The sequence below is a fragment of the Salvelinus sp. IW2-2015 genome, linkage group LG27 (assembly GCF_002910315.2).
Source record: "Salvelinus sp. IW2-2015 linkage group LG27, ASM291031v2, whole genome shotgun sequence".
Classification (NCBI taxonomy): domain Eukaryota; kingdom Metazoa; phylum Chordata; class Actinopteri; order Salmoniformes; family Salmonidae; genus Salvelinus; species Salvelinus sp. IW2-2015.
Window position 1 is genome coordinate 9,160,755 of NC_036867.1, and position 23,736 is coordinate 9,184,490.

The following is a 23,736-nucleotide window of genomic DNA, read 5'->3' on the forward strand; positions in this document are numbered from 1 at the left end:
AGTTACAGGGGAGAGGAGGGGGATGAATGAGCCAATTGTAAACTGGGGATTATTAGGTGACCGTGATGGTTGAGGGCCAGATTGGGAATTTAGCCAGGACACCGGGGTTAACACCCCTACTCTTACGATAAGTGCCATGGGATCTTTAATGACCTCAGAGAGTCAGGACACCCGTTTAACGTCCCATCCGAAAGACGGATGGGACGTTAAGACGCACATGAGGTGCAGTTGGTTTCCTTTCAAAGCAAAGAGTTGCGTTAACCACTTCAAACTGAACCAGATACTAGATACAGAGACTTGGGTGGAGGGCACTGTCTGAGGGTATTTCTAATCAACCATTACGTTTCAGGTAGCCTTCCACAAGCTTCCCACAATAAGTTGGGTGAATAAGTTGGGTGAACTTCTCTTAAGAGAAGCCAAAACAAAATCAAACCATGGGAGCTGCTCAATTACAAGGATGATGTTATCTTCTCGGTTTAATTGCCTTTGTGACTCAGTGTTGATGCAACCCTTTCCTGTGTTCTAATGAAAAAGTAGCAGCAGTCGATTCTGCCTTTGGATAATCCCTTGGATACATTTTAATAGATTACAAAAATGGGAGAAAAGGCCAGTCTCTCTCTCTCTCTCTCCCCACTGTCAAACTAAGACAAATCAAAAGGCTGCAAAAGAATAGGAGGAATATGCAAATTGGATATGGGTTAGGATTTTTTTTATATATATAAAAAGGGATAATAAAATTATCCCTCCAGGGCTTCTTCTTTGTAAGGCCTCACAACAAACGATGTGTTCCGGAAATAAGACACCAATGTGTCATGAATAATATCAAAGTGAGTGCGCTGTATTGTATTTGTATTGACGGAGCTGCGTTAGCGTTAGGTACAGTATATCTGCAGGCTTTCAGCTTCGTTCTCCCTTAGCAGATGAGGAAGTAACTAGCTATTCCTGAGGCGGGGAACAAACGCGCACCACTTTTCATCAAAGGGGAACAGCATTGATAAGCTCCATTGTTGGTTTATTCGATAACTGTAGTGCCCTCCTGTGCTCTTTCTAAAAAGAGAAACTTCCTGTGGAGAAACTTGCTGTGTTCACACACCAATGTTCAACATGGATAACAACCCTCGTAGTTATTTATGACACACAATCATAAGCTTCGAATTTGTCTTTTTTTTCCCACATGAAAAATGACTAGTATGGTATAAATGATATAGTATTCACTGTAGTGTTTTTGCAGCGAATACTGTAGTATTTACTGTAGTGTTGTGGACATGACTATAGTGTCCGTATTTACAGTTTACTATAGTATAAATATTGTAGTAGAATGTTTATTGGCATATACTATAGTAATTACTGTAGTGCTTTTGCAGACTGTAGTATTTACTGTAGTGTTTTAGCAGACATTACTGTAGCATTTATTATAGTGTTTTTGTTTTATTACCTTTATTACCTATTACCTTTATTACCTAGCAGTGGGGCTTTCTCCTTGATGAAGAAAATATTAACCTACTGGACAAAATACTCAAAGAGCAAATGTTCCATAACCTGTAGGACTGAATGGAAAGTTCAGAGCTTCTGCTCTTTTCTATGACCTGTAGGGAACACAACAAATTGTCTATCCTTGGCATTTAGGTTTCTCAATTATGGGTGGCACAAATTGGGGTATGGGGGAGGGGAATGGGCAGGGTATATGCAAATTAAATACTGTAGTACATACTGTAATATTGCATAAGCATAAGATACCACAGTGGACAAAATCCTATTGGCGGTGCATGGGGAGGATTTTTTTGGGACCAGGTCACCATGACCAAAAATAGGAATGGCAGATTTGTCAAAAGTCAACATCTTCTCCAAGGGCTGTCAAGGTACCCTAACACATAGCTTAGCCTAAGTAGACTCTACTCAGTCTTCTGTTCTGCTCTGTCCGTAAGCGGACAAGACACAGCAGTGGACAACATCCAAATGGCGGTGCATGGGTGGGATTTTTTGGGACCAAGTCACCCCCACCAAAAATAGGAATGGCAGATAAGGGCACCCAACCATTCCCGGCCTGTGCTGGCACAGCTCCATCCCTGCCACCAGAGGCTGGGCTGTTTCTGGGTAGATGGCTCTAGGAGGGTACACAGTCCACTCTGCATTCTCTGTTGGGCAAACACTGGCCTGCCGGCTGTCGCAATATCCAACGTTTTCACGCCCCTTTGTTGCTTCTTTTTTTAGGGTTGGGGGGTTAATGTGTGCATCTCTGGGGGATGGGTGGCACTGAGTATTCAGGATTTACACAAGGCTCAGACAGAGATCAAACAATGGACCATCATCACTCTTCAACCACAGGTACGGGAGGGGTGGTCAGGGGCTTTGTCCAGTAGAGGGGGGCAGATTGAGAGTGTGTGTTTATACGGGGGGGGGGGGGGGGGGGGGGGGGGGGGGGGGGGGGGGGGGGGGGGGGGGGGGTCTTGATTGTGTGGGTGTGAAGGGTGGGGGTGTCCAGCAAGACACAAAAACAGCCAGTCACATCTGAGGCCATAGCTAATGTCATTGTCTTTGAGGACAGCACCCTCAACGTTGGCCCATTGTTCATGTCATTTGAGAGCATATGTTTCCAGTGACAGTGTAACATGTTCTCAGGCCAACAGTTTCTGAAGTCACAAGGCTTATTTTCAGCTTCCTCTTTCAGTCTGTTCTAATGAATGCACATACAGCCCCAAAGTGTTAGGTATTTTTTGCTTTTCATGATTTGCATAGAGATAGCAGTAATGATTACTTCAATATTAAACATAATAGACTCTGATCTGTCCATACTGGAACAATAATTGCTTCTTGTTTTGGTTGAGCACAGAATTATGTTTTTAGATAACAAGAGTTATAAATCTTCTCTCAGAAATCTGTCCCTAGAGTTCTTGTGTGTCCTCAGGACTAATTGCTCAAACCCATTATAGAGCATGATTCATGAATGTACTCCAATTATCCAAATGTCATAGTATTTTTTTTAATGAACAACATGGTTTTCATGAGTGGATTACCAAGTCTTGGCCACATCCCTGTCTATTCATGACATGTTCATGCCTGCTCAAATTGACACAAAAAGCCTGCTGTATGCCTGGTTTAGTCATTTTAATTTCACCATAAGTGCTTTTTGCCTATGAAGACAAGCAAGTTGTAAAACTTGATGCGAGAGGCTTGTATAAACTACACCGTATCGGTTCATTTAAATAGTTTGAAATTATTTCATAAAACACCGTCGCAAATAAAATATTAAATGGAGAATTCTGTGAATCGTCAGTAAATGTTTACCATCCGCACGAGAAGGCTTGCATGGTCTGGGCGTGGTGTGGTAGCGGTCCCGGCCAATCAGACAGTTTTTTCTCAACCATGGACTATCGACAGAAGTTGAGACAGGCAGTCTGGAGTAAATCTGAGCCACGATGGATGCAACAACCCGTTGTCTCGTGTTAATAGTCCTGTTCTTTGGGACTAGGATTCAAGAAAATTATGGTAAGTGAGCGAGGCTATGCCCTGACAGCTATTTATTTCCTCCAATATGTTCTGGCCACGAAGTTTGATTTCGGGGCTTCCGTTGTTGCTCTTTGTTTCAAGAAGTGCCATCCTAAAGACTCTTTTCAAAGATGGCGCAGGTCAAAGCAAGCTGCGCTGTCAGTGGAATGTTTATTGTTTAGGGAATGTCTGCGGGGGGAAAAAAAGAGCGAGCGAAATTAGCTAAAAGTCTCATGCACCTCTAAGGGCTTCGGCTTTAGTCCAGGAACAAAGCAGGATACACTCCGGTCAAGTCATTTGCAACCTGCTGTGTTCGAGCTTTGACTGATTGAGAAAATACAAAGTTGGCATCCTGCCCAGCTGTTTGTGTTATCGTCCTTAATCGTTCATTTCTCGTGCTGGACACGGACGGAGGAGTGGACTGCGCGCTGAAGAAAGCCATGGCCTGGACAGTCCTGCCATGAGGCTATGTTTTGCATATGTGTCCGTGTAGCTAAATAGTCGCAGCTACTACGTTAGCTAACTTAGCTGTTTATTTTGAGGGAGAATTGACGTTAGATATCTACAAATACCTGTTCAGTCAACAGAGAAGAGATGGATTTTGTTTAATTTGATACCTAACTATAGTAACGTTATAGCTTTCCAGTTGGTTATAAATCCATCTATTTAGCTAGTCTTTTATTGTTGCTACAGTATGCATTCGCTAGTTACTCATGTTTTTCTTGTAAAACAGCTACGGTTTCAAAGGTGTTGACAGTTAAGTTAAAGCAAGCTAGCTGACGCTAGTGACCGATCAAAGGGCTGTTTAAAGTCATGCTCATTTTTTTACAAACTTGTCTGTGCTCTCGTGAGCTTTGCTGAGAGCTGAACTGGCAACATTAACGTTACTCGGACACCCCCCAAGATAGCCAATATAAGGTAACCGTAGTTGACCAAATATGTGTAACAGCTAATCTATTTAATTTTTCTGATCAGTTTTATGAATTTTGCTTGAAATTCTAGACAAGCTAAGCAACAACTATAGCTAGTGTGCTGGGCAGCTGTCTTGCAACATTTGCCGACCATTTGAACATCGCGAGTTAACTCACAATAACAAAGACTTGATTCCCCCCCCCCCCCCCCTTCTATGCTTTCTATATACCTAATGTCGATTATTGTACATTTCTTTGCGGCTATATGGCTGACAGTGTGCATTCACACTTGACACGGTTCCTTCATCCTAAATGTCCTTTTTGATGCTTTGTTGAAAAATAACTGTTATTTGTATGAAAGTCAACCTGTGATTACCACAAACGTACTTATTTATATATATATTTTTTACACGAATATAGAATAATTCTGCTGCTTCGGAACCTCACGATATTCCTTTGTGTGACATTCCTTTGTGTGGATAGAGGGAGAGTCGATGCAACCATGAATACATCTCAGCTCACAGTGGTTGTGTCTTGATAATGTAAAGAGAACCATTGAGGCAAAAGGTTCCCGATACGTTTATCCTGTGTCCTTAAATAACGTAATTAATACTCAATTGAAATGTTGCCCTGCAGAGGATCTGTCTCTCTTTTTGATATACCATTAACATGCTCTGGTGACATGGGAGCTGAAACGAGGCAGGATAATTTGCATCAGAATGTAATGAAATCCATAACCTTGATGCATATAATCCCATGACTAAAGGAGCTGACCACTTACTCGAATTGAAGGCGCTGGACTTCTGTTCGCTTTTCTACACCCATAAGAAGCTTAGCATTAGGCTATCTGTGCATTTCGTGGGAGTGTTTTTGTGTAAGATAGGGGATGAATCCTCAGTTCCCCACCCCAGAATATTTGATGCCGTCACCGCTGTCATCAATAATTCACAGCTTCAAGACAGACCAGATATGAAATAGTTCATGTAAATACACTGACTAAAATTGTACATGTCCTTACTTCGGCTTGTAGAGGATAGTAGCCTAGTGCTCATCATACATGCTGTCGGTAACATGTATGAAACACAGAGGGCAGACAATAATCGATCAATTGTCAATTAGATTGGTCCTCCTACCCATGCTGTTTACATCATGGGACCTCTCTTAACTCAGTACAACATCACCTTTATTTTAGCTATATTGGATGGGACATTAGTCACAAGCAGTTCATTTCACATCATCTGTGGAGACAGCTGGTGTTTGACCTTTGCGTCCTTCGGTGACCTTTTGAAAACCTCATTACTGTCCAGCACAGAGCTCCCGTGGTGCTCAACACGCTCACAGAATTCTGTGTGCCGGAGCCCCCTTTTCCATTTTGGATCTGCATAAAACTTGCATTGCTTTCTCCCTGCAGACTGTGCAAGGAAACAGCACATTTTTGTCTGGGAAATAAAAAGATGTGCAGCTTAGTTTAAGTGACATCTCTGGGGTGCCATTTCTGAAAATAAAACCGCATCAAAAGCTCTAACTGCCAGTGTTACCATGTCGACGTGGCATCAGAATATCAAGTGGGGGATCAACTCCAGTCATATCATACAGTCATATCATAACCTTTTTGTCCTGGAGCAACCCTTTCCCTCTTCTCTATGGATGATTATAAGCCCCACAAACTGAGCTCTCCCTGCTAGTCAAAGAGGGGTGTTTGTTACGGTGAATACAGTAACGCTACCTTTTAGTCAGAGGAATCTGAAGCATCCGAGTGACCCCAAACTGCCTGTTGTCCTGGCTTAAGGGACCACAACTAATATGAGAAGTTGTATTTTTGCCAGCTGTGATTGGATTCACAGGCAGTGATGCATTCAAACGGCCCGCTTTCGGTGGCATCAAGAATTCTGCGGGGATTGTAGCTTTTTAAAGAACTGAGAGACAGACCTATTATGTGCTGGGCTTTTGGTTTTGTTGTTTTTCTGCTCTTATCCCTCCAATTGCCTGTGTTTAGGCTTACAGGTTTTGAATAAATGTTGAGAGAGCTGTGAGCATTCTTTCTCAGTTAAAAGGCTCTAGCAATTCTGCCAGGAAGGAAGTACATTGATCATTCTCCTCACACAAATACAGAAAAACTGAATAATGGCTTTTCCATTGGAAATAGTTTAGGCCTACCTGTTTTTGCAATCTCTATTAATCGGTCGCTGCCTTTTTCTCCTCCAATTGCTCTACAGACACTTGTATCAAGCATCTGTATGCATTGCTTTTATGTCATTATCCTTTTTATCTGGAGAATATTTTAGAAGCAATTTTGGCTAAGTGCCTTACTCAAGGGCACTCCCCCCCCCCCCCCCCCKSRKRGKKCTSCGTGCCCCTATCTAGCCCATAAAACTCCTGCCCATCTTGGAGGAATGGCATGCCATGCACTGCACTCATCCACACAGCCTGAACTACTTTCCTGCTTGGAGGAGACGTATGTGTGTGCTTGGAAGAGACGTCAGAGGAGCAGTTGGTCCCTCAATGAGACTACTGGAGTTGGCCATCTCTTCAATCCTCTCAATCACCTCAGCTGGCGCACGGTTTGAATAGCCTACCTGCTATGAACTCACTTTTTTAAACTGATGGAGAGCTCCATTTGAGTAAAGGTATAGTCTACAGCCCCTTGAATCAGTGCTTTTGAACACTCCCTGACAAGATTACGAGATGATTAATGGCCTCCCGCCCTGGATTAAAACCAACGGGAACGGTCAACGGTGTACATAACCACATGGTACAGTAGCTCCACGGTACTGAGTAGTAGTTCAATGTTTATCATATTCATCTGCCTCATCTGCCTTGTCTCACCACCTAGCAGTATTGTAGCAGAATTATTTTGTTTAGGGTTTCTTCAACTTTTGTCAGTCTGTGTGTTTCTGCCCTGCAGTAACCTCAGTGTGGAGGCTCCAGCTCCACAGGAGAATGTGTGTCCAGTTTTCTTGTCGTTTCAAAAACAAATATATTACTAGTAAGATGTAATTGGGTATATTGCTTCATTTCATTTTTGTTACCTGTTTATTTTAACCAATGTATGTTTAAAATAAATAATTGATCCAATTTATTATTATAGATCAGGGCTCTACGCTGACATTTTTTACAAGGAGTACATTATGTGCTCCTAAGTAGAATTGTAGAAGCATACAAATACATTTAGAAGAACAATGACTAAAATGTCATGAATAAATGTTTTTGGGAGTGATCCATGCTCAATCATGCACAGTTATTAGGTAAGTCAAACATTTTCAGCCAGCACTTTAAGGTGGGCTTCTTTCATTCAGGCCCCACTTCCAGGATTGGGGAACATCCAACCCTGCTAATGGCTGAATTTGGAGCTCTTTGAGCTGGCTGCAGCAAACTGAAAAAGTGCGCTCTCAGGCCTGCCTCGCTGCAGCAACAGAAGGGCAGGATTACGACTCCTCCCTGTGCCTCCAAGGCGGCTTGGTTCGCTGGGTATTTATAAAGAACACTCAGTCATGTGCTCTGACACACCAGCAATTAGTACAGCCTCCGGCAAAGAGAGGGGCAAAAAAGTTAGCACTTCAGCATTGACTGGTACTCGCTGTGCGACTCTTATTGCTCCTTTCCTGTCTGAAGTCTAATTAACACGTCAGGATAGTGGCAAACATCAGCAGAAATGCCATGGGCAGGCCAGGCATACACAAACAGACTTTTCAAACGGCTGTGAAGAAGCCTTGCAGGCTTGCATATATATTTTGAACACTGTTGTAGGCTATTGTACAATATATGGTCTCCCACAAACCCATTGCAGTATTGATAGTTGAAAAGTAGGCCTTTCTTACACACTGTTCGGATGAATAAGTGTTCATCCATTTTATGCAGCAATTGTGCTTTTTAAACACACGTAAAACATCGTCCGATCTCTTAATGAAACTAGATAATTGTGTATTATTCTGTCACGTTATGGTTGCGATTTAAAGCCTTTAAGCTCCATGCTCAGACTTGTACCCCATACCTGCAAGTTGTAAAATGTCACCAATTTGAGTAAACCCCAGCAGCAACAAACCCATCTAATCCAGAGCTCTTTTTTTAAATTCAAGGCCAATTGTTTTTTTTCTTATTCATTATGCAGATCCTACTACCTTGAGGTATTTTGTGGGCTCTTTTGAGAAAACATCCGTTGCTAACCGACTGTCACATCCCAGTTAGTCAGTGGAGCATCTGAGCTGTTGGAGCTGAAGGTCTCTGCCGAACAGCTGGCATCAACGGGAGATGTTTTCTCTTAAATCAACCTGATGCATATTCATTAGAGTGCTCGTTCAGCCATCCCCATGTTTATATTGAATGTCTGCTCACTGGGAATTGGCCGTTAACTGTATTTAAACTCACTGCTCCCTTCGATGCACCTGTGAACGACATTGGCCTTTTTTATTTTTACTTTCTGTTCGGACCTACTAAGAGTTCTTAGGAAACTATGCAGTATTTTGTGTTTTTATATATTATTTCTTACATTGTTACCCCAGGAAATCTTAAGTCTTAATACATACAGCAGAGAAGAACTATTGGATATAAGAGCAACGTCAACTTACCAACATTATGACAAGGAATACGACTTTCCCGAAGCGGATCCTCTGTTCGGACCACCACCCAGGACAATGTAGCTAATTGCAGTAGGCGATCCATTACAACTACGCCGCAGATGAAGCGGCCACCTGGCCAGGCTCCATAGACGTGCACACCGCTCCCAAGTATACTACTAGCCAATGTCCAGTCTTTTGACAACAAGGTAGACAATTTGAGCAAGGGTTGCCTTCCAGAGAGACATCAGAGATTGTAACATTCTCTGTTTCATAGAAACATGGCTCTCTCGGGATATGTTGTCGGAATCAGGTCAGCCACCGGGCTTCTCCATGCATCGACCCAACAGAGATAAACACCTCTCTGGGAAGGGGAAGGGTGGGGGTGTATGCTTTATGATTAATGACTAATTGTGTAATCAGAACAACATAAAGGAATTCAAGTCCTTCTGCTCACCCGATCTAGAATTCCTTACAATCAAGTGCCGGCAATTTTACCTACCAAGAGAATTCTCGTCAGTCACAGCTGTGTACATTCCCCCTCAAGCTGACACCAAGACGGCCATCAAAGAACTTCACTGGACTATATGCAAAGTGGAAACCATACATCCTGAGGCTGCATTTATTGTAGCTGGGGATTTTAACAAAGCAAATTTGAGAAGAAGTCTACCTAAATTCTTCCAGCTTGTTGATTGCGCAATACCCTCGACCACTGCTACTCTAACTTCTACGATGCATACAAAGCCCTCCCCCGCCCTCCCTTCGGCAAATCCGACCACGACGCCATCTTGCTCCTTCCGTCTTATAGGCAGAAACTCTACAGGATGTACCAGTGACAAGAACCATTCAATGCTGTTCTGACCAATCGGAAGCCACACATCAAGATTGTTTTGATCACGCGGACTGGAATATATGTTCCGGTCAGCCTCAGAGAACAACATCTACGTATACGCTGACTCTGTGAGTGTGTTTTATAAAGAAGTGCATTGGAGATGTTGTACCCACTGTGACTACTAAAACCCACCCTAACCAGAAACTGTGGATGGATGGTGACATTTGCGCAAAACTGAAAGCGCGATCCACCGCATTTAACCATGGATAGAGGTCTGGGAATATGTCTGAATATAAACAGTTAGATATTCCCTCCAAGGCAATCAAACAAGCGATATTCCAGTACAGAGACAAGGTGGAGTCGCAATTCAACGGCTCAGACATAAGACTTATGTGGCAGGGTCTACAGGAAATCACGGACTACAAAAATAACTATGTCACGGACACCGACGTCACGCTTCCAGACAAACTAAACACCTTCTTTGCCCGCTTTAAGGATAATACAGTGCCACCGTCACGGCCAGCTAACAAGGACTGCGTCCCCCTCCTTCTCCGTGGCTGACGTGCGTAAAACATTTAAACGTGTTAACCCTCGCAAGGCTGCTGGCCCAAGACGGCATCCCTAGCCAGGTCCTCAATGCATGCGCAGACCAGCTGGCTGGTGTGTTTACGGACATATTCAATTGCTCCCTATCTGTTGTCCCCACATGCTTCAAGATGGCTGCCATTGTTCCTGTACCCAAGAAGGCAAAGATAACTGAACTAAATGACTACTGCCCCGTAGAACTCACCTCTGTCATCATGATGTGCTTTGAGAGACTAGTCAAGGATCATATCACCTCCACCTTACCGGCCACCCTAGACCCACTTCAGTTTGCATACCACCCCAACAGGTCCACAGATGACGTAATCACTATCACACTGCCCTATCCCATCTGGACAAAGTCCTATCCTTTGTCAGAATGCTGTTCATTGACTACAGCTCAGCATTCAACCTCATAGTACCCTCCAAGCTCATCATCAAGCTGGAGGCCCTGGGTCTCAACCCCGCCCTGTGCAATTGGGTCCTGGGCTTTCTGACGGACCGTCCCCAGGTGGTGAAGGTAGGAAACAACATCCCCACTTCGCTGACCCTCAACACTGGGGCCCCACAAAAGTGCGTGCTCAGCCCCCTCCTGTACTCCCTGTTCACCCACGACTACGTGGCCATGCACGCCTCCAACTCAATCAAGTTTGCAGACGACACCACAGTAGTGGGCTTGATTACAAACAACGATGAGACTGCACTCACCTCCCTGTAGGCTAAGGAGATGATTGTGGACATCAGGAAACAGCAGAGAAAGCACCCTCCTATCCACATTGAAGGGACAGCAGTGGAGAATGTGTAAAGTTTTAAGTTCCTCGGCGTACACATCAGACAAACTGAAATGGTCCACTCATACAGACAGTGTGGTGAAGAAGGCGCAACAGCGCCTCCTCAACCTCAGGAGGCTGAAGAAATGTGTCTTGTCACCAAAAACCCTGACAAACTTTTACAGATGCACCATCGAGAGCATCCTGTCAGGCTGTATCACAGCCTGGTACGGCAACTGCACCGCCCTCAACCGCAAGGCTCTCCAGAGGGTGGTGCGTTCTGCACAACGCAACACCTGGGGAAAACTACCTACCTCCATGACACCCTATGTCACAGGAAGGCCAAAAAGATCATCAAGGACATCAACCACCCGAGCCACTGCCTGTTCACACTGCTACCATCCACAAGGCGAGGTCAGTACATGTGCGTAAAGCTGGAACCGAGAGACAGAAGCTGTTTTTCAATCTCAAGGCCATCAGATTGCTAAACAGCAATCACTCACTCAGAGAGGCTGCTCCCTACATTGAGACCCAATCACTGGCCACTTTAATAAATTGATCTCTAGTCACTTTATACAATGCACTCTAAATAATGCCACATTAATGATGTTTACATATCTTACAGTATATACATGTGATATGAGTAATGTATTTTATACCATCTATTGCACCTTGCCTATGCTGCTCGGCCATCGCTCATCCATATACATACTTGTACATATTCTCGTTCACCCCTTTAGATTTGTGTGTATTCGGTAGTTGTTGGGAAATTGTTAGATATTACTGCACTGTTGGAACTAGAAGCACAAGCATTTCGCTACACTTGCAATAACATCTGCTAACCTTGTGTATGTGACAAATACAATTTGATTTGATATTAGTAAATTATCATATAGCCCCTTTGTTGTGACCCGTAGGTCTAATTGAGAGAACTAACGGATGTGCTTAAATGCTCCCTTTTGCTTCCAGTTCCTTTTTGAGAGTCCTAAACCCTAAGCTTGTGCTTTGTTTCTGCTTACGCAGCCAGACACAGCTGTGTTTTTGTCCGTGAGGCTGCAGAGGGAGGTTCTGGGCTGTGTGGGGATGGTCTGAGAGGACGGTCCACCTCACCCATCCCCCACATCTGTCTGGACAAAAGCCCTGCCATAATGGAGGTGATGGAGATGGGGCTGGGGATCGGGGCAGGCTGTGACCTATGGAAACGACTCTGGGGAGCCGTGTTCGCTGAATAAGGGGAAAGAACAAACTGGCTGATTTTTAAGTAGATGAGTGGGGGCAGGGGTGTGTGTGTTTGTTTTTTGTGTGTACTTTTGCCAGATGCGTGTGTGCACCCTTTACTCCATGTGATACCTACATGCTGTGCCACACCACTTTTCAAGGTAACTCTGTACTGGAAGCCAGCAGGGGTACAGGGAATGCAGTTGCCAGGAAACTGGAGTAATTAATTTGATTGCGCATGAAGGTGAGCACGAGCTGGAATGAGGGGTTGCATTGATGATAGACCCACGTGACTTCGCGCCACACCCCTCCTCCTCACCCTCTGCCACTCCTCTTTACCTGGCCTAGGGAATGTGTTGATACTGATTATTATCTATCCTGTTGGATAGTCACTTTACCCTGACCATATGTACATATCTACCTCAATTACCTCGTACCACTGCACATCAACTCGGTGCTGGTACCCCGTGTATTTATCGCTATCCATTGTGTTTTTTCAAATTATTTTTCAAATTTTCTCTGCATTGTTGGGGAGGAACTGTAAGTAAGCATTTCACTGTTACTCTACACCTGTTGTTTATGAAGCATGTGACAAATACATTTTTGATTTGAGCTGTGCTACCCCAAGGCTGGTTGGGTGGGGCAAAGCACACAGACTACCCCAGCCACAAGCTAAGCTCTGTGTGTGTGTTTTGTTTTTTAAGGAACAGCAGCAACTAAGACAATTTACATAGTGCAGAGAGACGGCCGGGCATTTGTGTGCTTGAGTCCGTTTCTGCTGTTACATGGACTCTACAGTGATGAAACTTTGTTGCTCCTTGCTGAATCAAGCAAAGTGTTTTAGAAATCAAGTCTTTGGTTGCCTAGGCAACACTACCCTCCCTGCAGCAGCACATGGAGTTAGGTGAGGAGAATATATATGTATAACAATTTTTTTTCTCTTTTTTTCGGTGACCTCGGGCATTTGGCTGACGATTAACTTGAAGATATGGAACTACATTTGTGCAAAGACTATACGTTTGCTGTTTTAACCCACGCCATTACACCAGGGAGAGTAATTAGTGTAGCCTAATTATTTATTTGAAGGAGGAAGTTAAGGGCGCCCTAAAACCAAACTCGTTGCGCTTCCCTCCTTACAATACGATGACTGCAGGGGGGACAGTCCAGTATTCCAAATGCATATGGGCTACTTGACTTAGCTTTGCACACAGTAAGAATTGTTCAAATGGTCTTTTACAGGAGATGCGTTTTAAGCATCACCTGTAGACACTTCAAAATCCAATGGCGTTAGAATAGGAACATTTTATTCAAGCATCTAGTGCCAAGTGCTTTTGCTATGGTTCCGCCACAAAATATAGCCTAGTTGCTTTGTGGTGAAATGACCGGCTCCTTTCTCACCGGCATGTAGAAGACATATGTATTTCAAAGTGCTTAAGGTTTGTGAGCTCAAAAGGCCAGCGCTTCAGTTCCGTTTGATTGGAGCTTAATCTCCCATGCAAAGAAACTCTTCTGCCTGTAATCTTCTCTTTTAAAAACATTTTTTTTAGGTCTCTAAACATTGCTGAATCTCCTTGTAGTTATGACACTCATTAGCAGGAGAGAATTCTCAGCCCCAGGCGAAAAATGTTTCAAGAATAGTGAGCTGAAGTAAAGTAGGCTATGCATAACTACAGTGTTTATCCTGATAGGCAGATCTGTTCTGGGTGCTCTCCGCAGCAGAGGGTCATTGTCCAGGTTGGTCGGAGCTAGGGCTGTTGCGGTGACCATATTACTTCCATCCACGCCGACAGTCATGACCGCAGTAAAATTCTACGTGACCGTTGAGTCACAATAATCTCCTTTATATGCACTCCGGACATGCTTTGGTAGTACCCAACTTGCTAATGACCTTCAGGTCCTAATGGCCTGGTACTCATTATTGTCCCTCTAACCACTCTGACATCAATGCAAATGCAATTGAAAATCGAATCAAACTCTTATCATCAAAACAGTATCGTGCTTTTAAAACTCACCTCACTGTGATGATCAGGTTGAAGAAAGAAGTTCAACAACAGGTTGAAACTGAGTGTAAAACATGGTCTTGTGGATGTTGTTTCAAAGTCTAACACAACAAAGTGGACAGTGCTTTCCAAGGGGATGATTAATTCAAAACAGCCATATGCATGTTCTAGCTTGTACTCATAGGCTTCTAAGACAAGTTTTTATTTTATATTTATCATTCTCAACTGAAGTTGCCTAATAACTCTAAATCTAGCGTATCTGACCTGTTTTTTAAAATGATCCCTTTTACGCTCAACATATCCACTTCATATGTGCGCACGCTCGGTCCGGAATTGGAAAGATATCCTTTTTTATTTTATTCAGCTAAATTGAATGCTGTTCTTCTTACTATGTAATGTACAGTAGGCCAACTGATATTATGTTTTTCTGAAAAAATAAATTGTGTCATAATGTTTCTTTAGACCTGACATGCAGCTTGTATGCCTGGAGATGCTAAACTTGTTTGTTAATTAATGTCTTTTGCACGACAATAACCGTCTTGACTGCCACAGCCCTAGTCGGAGCCGATGACGCAGAAAGCTGTCAGTGGATTGTCAAGAGAACCCTGAGAAAAAGAAAAAGAAAAGGGCATTAGTACAAGAACCCCAGTAATTACAAGCTAGGCTGACTTGAAGAGAATTTCCTAAGAGAGTTAAAGCCACAATCTGGAAGATGGGCTGCATGTCATTAGTGGACCATCGACAAAAATGTAACCAGTGACATCCCATGACATGTTCATATTCCAATAGCTCTTGATTTGCATGATATACTGCATCTGTCAAGAAATAATATTCCATCATGACCTTTTTCTACATGAGTTCTCGAATTTGTTTAGTCTCATGACAGTAAATCTTACTGCCCTTTAATGACTGAAGGAAACGCTGACGAACTGCTTTGCAATTTGCTGGTAAAGTCAAAATCTGCCTTTTTATACAATGGTCACCAAAGACCCACCATTTTATGCTAGCAAACATACAAAAACTCTTATCTCCTCTGCTCTCTTTCTCTCTTTGCTGCTGCATACCCATTGAACTGGCCCCTCTGCTGTTGAGTGCAAGATAATTAAATTACTTCATTAGAGGTCTCAGAAGATGTGAAATTCAATTGCCATTGATTTCTGAAATATGAAGCGGTTGTCTTTTGACTCGCTTTTTGCTGTGCACCGTGTATTAGATTAAACTTTCTACTGTCCTTTTCATTTGAAGTCTCTCTGGGGGCTCGTCGGTGCAGCAGGCACTTGAAGCCTGGTCTTGGCAAACTCCCCTCCCCCTAATACTGTTAAAAAATAGCTTATTTAGTCGTAATCAGATTGTGCTAGGCCTATATGGAATTAAGTTAATTGGAGGCGTTGAAGGACTTCAATGACTCCTCATGATAAGGCTCTCCAAAATGGCAGTGTAATTTGCAAAGGTCTTTGTTGCAAAAATGTATTGGGGGGGTTCTTGATGACCGCATATTTCATTCAGAAATATGTTGCGGCGCCCTCCGAAACAAGTTAACCCTCCGCTGACGAGCAAGGACCCTTATCAGTGGGAAATAGGATCAACTTGGCACATTCTCAACTTTATCTGGAATTTATGATTTGTTGGTTATTTGAATCAGCTGTGTAGTGTAGAGGTCGACCGATTATGATTTTTCAACACCGATACCGATTTATTGGAGGACCAATAACGCCGATACCGATTAATCGGGCGACTTTTTTTTTTATTTAAAATTTTTTATATATATTTTTTTATTTTTTTTATATATATATTTTATTTTAATTTTTTTTGTGTTTTATTTATTTGTAATAATGACAATTACAACAATACTGAATGAACACTTATTTCAACTTAATATAATACATCAATAAAATCAATTTAGCCTCAAATAAATAATGAAACATGTTCAATTTGGTTTAAATAATGCAAAACCAAAGTGTTGGAGAAGAAAGTAAAAGTGCAATATGTGCCATGTAAGAAAGCTAACGTTTAAGTTCCTTGCTCAGAACATGGGAACATATGAAAGCTGGTGGTTCCTTTTAACATGAGTCTTCAATATTCCCAGATAAGAAGTTTTAGGTTGTAGTTATTATAGGAATGATAGGACTATTTCTCTCTATACCATTTGTATTCCATTAACCTTTGACTATTGGTAGTTCTTATAGGCACTTTAGTATTGCCAGTGTAACAGTATAGCTTCTGTCCCTCTCTTCGCTCCTACCTGGGCTCGAACCAGGAACACATCGACAACAGCCACCCTCGAAGCAGCGTTACCCATGCAGAGCAAGGGGAACAACCACTCCAAGTCTCAGAGCGAGTGACGTTTGAAACGCTATTAGCGCGCACCCCGCTAACTAGCGAGCCATTTCACATCGGTTACACGAGCCTAATCTCGGGAGTTGATAGGCTTGAAGTCATAAACAGCTCAATGCTTGATGCACAATGATAAGCTGCTGGCAAAACGCACGAAAGTGCTGTTTGAATGAATGCTTACGAGCCTGCTGCTGCCTACCACCGCTCAGTCAGACTGCTCTATCAAATCATAGACTTAATTATAACATAACACACAGAAATACGAGCCTTTGGTCATTAATATGGTATAATACGGAAACTATCATCTCGAAAACAAGACGTTTATTCTTTCTGTGAAATACGGAACAGTTCCGTATTTTATCTGTAAGGGGTGGCATCCATTAGTCTAAATATTCCTGTTACATTGCACAACCTTCAATGTTATGTCATAATTACGTAAAATTCTGGCAAATTAGGCGGCCCAAACTGTTGCATATACACTGACTCTGCGTGCAATGAACGCAAGAGAAGTGACACAGTTTCACCTGGTTAATATTGCCTGCTAACCTGGATTTCTTTAAGAAAGGCATTGATGTTCGTGGTTAGGTACACATTGGAGCAACGATACGCACCGCATTGATTATTTGCAACGCAGGACACGCTAGATAAACTAGTAATATCCTCAACCATGTGTAAGAGCGTCTGCTAAATGACTTAAATGTAAATGTAAAATGTAGTTAACTAGTGATTATGATTGGTTGATTTTTTTTTTTATAAGATAAGTTTAATGCTAGCTAGCAACTACCTTGGCTTACTGCATTCACGTAACAGGCAGTCTCCTCGTGGAGTGCAATGAGAGGCAGGTGGTTAGAGCGTTGGACTAGTTAACTGTAAGGTTGCAAGATTGAATCCCCCGAGCTGACAAGGTGAAAATCTGTCGTTCTGCCCCTGAACGAGGCAGTTAACCCACCGTTCCTAGGCCGTCATTGAAAATAAGAATGTGTTCTTAACTTCTCTGTGCTACGGATCCCTTTTACGGGATCATTTTCCTAAACAACCGCTGAATTGCAGTGCGCAAAATATTGCTAACATTTTTTTGAATCATGCAATCACAAGTGAAATATACCAAAACACAGCTTAGCTTGTTGTTAATCCACCTATCGTGTCAGATTTTGAAAATATGCTTTACAGCGAAAGCAACCCAAGCGTTTGTGAGTTTATCAATCACTAGACAAAACAGTAAGAACAGCTAGCCTCAAATTAGCTTGGTCACGAAAGTCAGAAGCAATAAAATGAATCGCTTACCTTTGATCATCTTCGGATGTTTGCACTCACGAGACTCCCAGTTACACAACAAATGTTATTTTTGTTCGATAAATATTACTTTTATAACAAAAAAACGCCATTTGGGTTGRGCGTTATGTTCAGAAAACCAAAGCCTCGTTCCGTTCGKCGAAAATTCCAAAAAGTATCCGTAATGMTCGTAGAAACATGTCAAATGTTTTTTATAATCAATCCGCAGGTTGTTTTTAACAAACATAATCGATAATATTTCAACCGGACCGTAACCTATTCAATAAGAGAGAAAAAGAAAATGGAGAGCTACCTCTCTCGTGCGCAGGAACTAATCAGAGGACACCTGACTAGTTGTGAAAAATCTCGCTCATTTTTCAAAATAAAAGCCTGAAACTATGTCTAAAGCCTGGTCACAGCCTGAGGAAGCCATTGGAAAAGGAATCTGGTTGATACCCCTTTAAATGGAAGAAAGACGGGCCAGGAAACACAGATCTTTATTTTTATTTTTAAATCACTTCTTGGTTAGATTTTCTCAGGTTTTCGCCTTGCAGAATTAGTTTTGTTATACTCACAGACTCCACAGACTGGAAACTGTGGAGTGTTTTCTATCCTAATCTGTAAATTATATGCATATTCTATGATCTGGACCTGAGAAATAGTCCGTTTACCTTGGGAACGTTATTTAAAAATAAATAAATCTGACCCCTAGCGTGACTTGCCTAGTTAAATAAAGATGTACATTTAAAAAAAAAAACCGATTTCCGATTGTTATGAAAACTTGAAATCGGCCCTAAGTAATCGGCCATTCCGATTAATCGGTCGACCTCTAGTGTAGTGCTAGGGCAAAAACTAGGGATGCACCGATTTTATATTTTTGGCCGATTCCGATATTTGCCTTGCCAAAACAAAACGATACCGATTAAAAAATATATACATTTTTTTTTTTTTGAGAATTCTAGTACAGTTAAATAGTTAACACACACACATGGACGCAGCGGTCTAAGGCACTGCATCTCCGTGCAAGAAACATCACTACAGTCCCTGGTTCGAATCCAGGCTGTATTGCATCCGGCCGTGATTGGGAGTCTCATAGGGCGGCACACAATTGGCCCAGCATCGTCCAGGTTTGGCAGGGGTAGGCGGTCATTGCCAATAAGAATTTGTTCTTAACGGACTTGCCTAGTTAAATAGAGGTTACACACACACCACACTGACCAAAAAGTTATTTTGTTGGCATTTACGTATGTCCCCATTACCAGTAAAACATAATTAAAACATATCTTTCACTTACTTGCTGTACTGTTTTGTTCAGTCGTTTCATTCTCAACCAGGATTTCATCATACATGTCAATCAGGGAAGTTTCTGGTCTCTCTGTCTGTGGCCTCTTCCTCGGTGCGCACTGTCATTGTGTCAGTGTCCATCTTTTCCATGTAACCCTGTGTCTTGTCTGCATCGAAGTAGAGGTCCTTGTACCTAGCATCAAGCATTCTGGCGACACAGTAAAGAGGCTCAGAGAGAATGCCACCAAATCGCTTGTTCACAGCCTCGAGTACTTTTGTAAGTTTTAACCCCACGGTCTGTGTTGTCAGTTTTGTTGAGCAGTCGTTTCAATGCCAGAGGGTATCACGTCTGCTGCAGACGCAGTTGATTAGCTTATTTCTCGAGTCAGTTGTTCTAATGGCGCTAGGAGTGTGTTTATGTTTCAAACATGTTCTCAAATGCCATTGAAATGACAGCAGCGGTATGAGAATCAACACATTCTTGAGCATGCAATACGGCTTTCCTCAGTACAAAATCCTCGTCGACCCACTGTGCTGTCAGACTCCGCATGCTCATGGGGCTGACATCGCTGGTCCAAATGTCAGTCATGAATCTAATAGCAGTGACGCTCATAGATGTACGTTTCAACAATACTGTGTAGCTCCGGTAGGGCAACATCTGAAAAATGGTATGTACCGGGGCCCAACCAGTCGGCGAAAGCCAACATCATCCACGACAGAGGCCGGTTGATTGTCAAGGGCAATGAATTCCATTATCTTGCCGTTAATGGATTTCGCCTTTGTTGTCTCACTGAAATGTTCTTACTCTTTAAAATGACTGCTCGACTTGGAACTTGTTTAGTTGTTGGAAGTGTGCGCTTAGTATTTTTCAGCTTTTGTTCTGTGTAGAGCTGTAGTTTTCGTGGCGTCATTACATGCATACCTATGTAATGTAAGTAGATGATGTCAGCTTTGACATCGGATTTGCACATCAGCGTTAAACTAGACATCGGGCCAATGTTGTCATTTTTTAGCTAATATCGTCCGATTCTGATATACTCACTGATATACTCACTGATATATCGTGCATTCAAAACTTACACTCCTTGGGATCCTGAGGACCGAGTTTGGGAAACCCTGTAGAAGATTATTTTATTTCATTCCATTGTTTTTGGGGTTGGCCATTTGTCAGTTGCTGGCTACCTATCAGCCGTGTTGCTGTTCCTTGCGGGTAAGATGTCTTTCACCAGCCATATTGGCAGGCAGTGGTGGAAAAAGTACCCAGCTATCATACTTGAGTAAAAGTAAAGATACCTTAATAGAAAATGACTCAAGTAAAAGTCACCCAGTAAAATTCTTCTTGAATAAAAGTATTTGGTTTAAAATATACTTAACTATCAAAAGTAAAGTATACATTTCAAATTCCTTATATTAAGCAAACAAGATGGCACCATTTTCTTGTTTTTTAAATTTTCAGATAGGCACAGGCACACTCCAACATTCAGACATCATTTACAAATGAAGCATGTGTGTTTAGTGAATCTGCCAGATCAGAGGCAGTAGGGATGACCAGGGATGTTTGGTTGATAAGTGCGTGAATTTGACTATTTTCCTGTCCTGCTAAGCATTCAAAATGTAGCGTACTTTTGGGTGTCAAGGAAAAGGTATAAAGTAAAAAGTACAATATTTTCTTAAGGAATGTAGTGAAGTAAAAGTAGTCAAATATATCCCCCAAAAGGTGACTTAAGTAGTACTTTAAAGTACTTTTAGTTAAGTACTTTATACCACTGTTGCCGGGTGGTCAGGGCTCCACAGTGCGAGCATTTCACTCATTTGTGATCAAAAATAGTCAAGTATGATCTCATTTATAGCTAAATAAATGCTGCATTATTTCTGACATTTTGTTTCATAGCTGGTAAACTATTTGCACAAAGTCAAAGAACTACGAATCCTATATAGCCTATCTGTGGCTGGTAGATATATTACATCTACATGCCACAGTGGCTGGTTGACCAAAAAGTTAGTTTTAGACCCTGTTGGAGGCCCACTTGTTGCTGCGTGATGACCACTGTGCCCTTTTGGATGTTCATGTCATCTGTCCACTTTATTTGGGCGGTGGCGTTCGGCACTCTGTAGACTTCTCACTTTGCTGACCCCTGTCCAAAAATAGTCTCTTGGCTTTGGGGCTCAGGCAGCAGTCCTCCCCAAAACCATTTTGGCTGTATCCAGCCACTGTCTCTTTCTGGGTCAAGGCCAGCATGCCTTAGCCTTAAGTCTCTTACACAGTCCACCTGCCTATGGTCTGGTTCAGTCGCCTTAGTGGGTTTAAGGCATGGGGGATGACTGTTGTTCCCTCTACCAAGTAGTTAACAGAGTTGAGACAGTGGGCCAGCTCCCTCTCGAAGTGTATGCTGCTGATACATCAGGTTTCTTCTCCACCCAGGACCAGAGGCTGTCTCCTCTCTTGGGAAAGTAGAAGTGAGCAAATCTACATTTCCACTAGACAAAATATCCTCTGCTGAAACCATCAATAAGAGATTAGATGTGACGTGCCTTGGCCGGTACACAGTGTCCCTGATCTCGAAAGCAGGCTATGGGCTGAATCGTAAAGCAACGCGCCATCACGCCCCAATGGGTACTCCACTGCTACTACTCCAGCCTAGCTCACCTAGAGAATCCATGAAACACCTAGCGAATGTGGTTGTGTTAAAACCCCCACTGTTTTAACACATTTTGTTCTGTAGGTTGTTATTGAGACCACACAAGCCATGTTTTTTATTTGTAATATATTAGGATCCCCATTAGCCAACGTCAGTGACGACAGCTAGTCTTACTGGGATACATGTTGGCAGTCCTCGCCTTCATTTAATCCCATATAGGAACACTCATCAGTATGCATGGTCAGGTGCAGCATTGCTGGTCAGGATCTTTTGCATACAGAGCTTCTAGTCTGTACCCTCGGTGCCTGGCTGTTATGTGTGCTAAGTCCATGTCTAATCAACATGCAGTCCAGGGAGAGTGGAGGGGCAGCGGAGTGGGGGGGATGATGGAGCTGTATGGATCCACTGTTCCTGGCCTGCTGCCAACAGGTCATTTTTAACAGCAGTCTGTTTAAACAAGGGGACCTTTCTAAAAAGGGGGAGGAAGGGGTAGAATGCTCAGGTCTACCCTGAATTTCAAACCTGTCTGGAATCCATTTAAGTGCACTAGTGACAATCCGGCTAGTGAGTCTACATGCAGGGTGGCTGGCCACTCCTCTGTACTATATTGTACAAGTCCTGAGCTTAGTCATGCGGTGCTCTCATGCTATGCAGCATGTTTCTGCCATCAGCACATTCACACTTAGCAGTTATCTTTTGGTTGGTACTTTAGACAAGGGGTTGTCAGACTGATGTAATATATTCATTGATTTTGTCGGTTAGTAGGGTGAATTACTCATCAGCCCAGATGTGAGTGGTAATGCCCAAGCTGTCTGCTTGCTGCTGCCTCAGGTAATGATTAGCAGCGCTTGTCTTTTAACCGGCGGTTCCTGAAGGCGGGTTAATGCGCCATGGGAGACGGAACGAAGGGGGGAAAACAAGGAAGGACGTACCTTCTCTACTTTCTACTGATCGGCCATCATCTGTTTCTCACTGTTCTGCTGGCTCATTTGCATATTGTTTTGATGCACTAGATGCACACGCTGCTGCCACTGACAAAATTGTTTAACCAATTGGAATGGGATATTAAATCCTGGCCTCGGTGCAATTGTAAATGCGTCGGAACTCTCGATGCAGATTACACAATTCATTTCATGCCCCCTGCTCAAGTATTGACTCGAGCGCCCGGGCTGTCGCTAGATCTAGCCTATTTGTTCACACCTCTTGCTTCTGTTTCTCTGTTACAAGAGGGAGGGGGGATTTTTAGCCCCCTAACTGCTTACTGACAGCTATGCATTGTTCGTGCGTTGCCAGGTAACGGCATGCATGTGGATAGTCTTGTGTTTAATAGATTAAAGGCTGTGGCTCGGCTCTCTGGGCACTAGGTGCTGGTCTAGTGTGTGTGTGGAGTAACGTGGCGGGGCGACACAGGCCAGGGCAGCCTCGCTCCAGACATCAGCCTCCCTGCTTGCTTCTTTCTCTCCTCCCCTTGAGTTAGGATGGAGTCCGATGACTGAAAACGCCCTTCTCTTCTCCCCAAGTCCTGCCCCCCCCCCCCTTGTCGTCTGTGCCCCAACCCCGTGCCAGAAAGCATTCTCTTGGCACCGCCTCTATGCTAGCAGGGGTTCAGTGACGGAACGTGTATTTACATATTTACACTCTTCTGGCCTCTCCCTCTCTCGCTCTTGCGTTCTTGTTCTCTCGCTCTTCTCTCCTTCACTCCCTAGCTCAGCCAATCAGGTGGATTGTCCAACTCCCCTTTGTCGCTCTGGAACTGGTGTGTGTTGTGTTCTGTACCGCTGACCTCTCCTCTCCCCCTTTTCTCCTCCACATTGAGGTTCTGTCCGTTTGCCTCTCCCCCGCTTCCCCCCTCTTC

General features: G+C 43.1%; 1 protein-coding gene across 3 annotated transcripts in view; it reads left to right on the top strand.

The window, feature by feature from the left end:
* The first annotated feature begins 3,306 nt into the window (after positions 1 to 3,306).
* The window catches only part of tgfbr1b (transforming growth factor, beta receptor 1 b), a 60,321-nt gene continuing 39,891 nt past the window's right edge, over positions 3,307 to 23,736 (top strand). Inside the window, exon 1 of one of the 3 annotated variants that reach the window (XM_023972980.2) lies at positions 3,307 to 3,486. In XM_023972980.2, the coding sequence (XP_023828748.1) occupies positions 3,417 to 3,486 (70 nt within the window). In that variant the 5' untranslated portion in view covers positions 3,307 to 3,416. The remainder of the gene's footprint in view (positions 3,487 to 23,736) is intronic. The other 2 variants (XM_023972978.2, XM_023972979.3) reach the window with 2 other exon arrangements.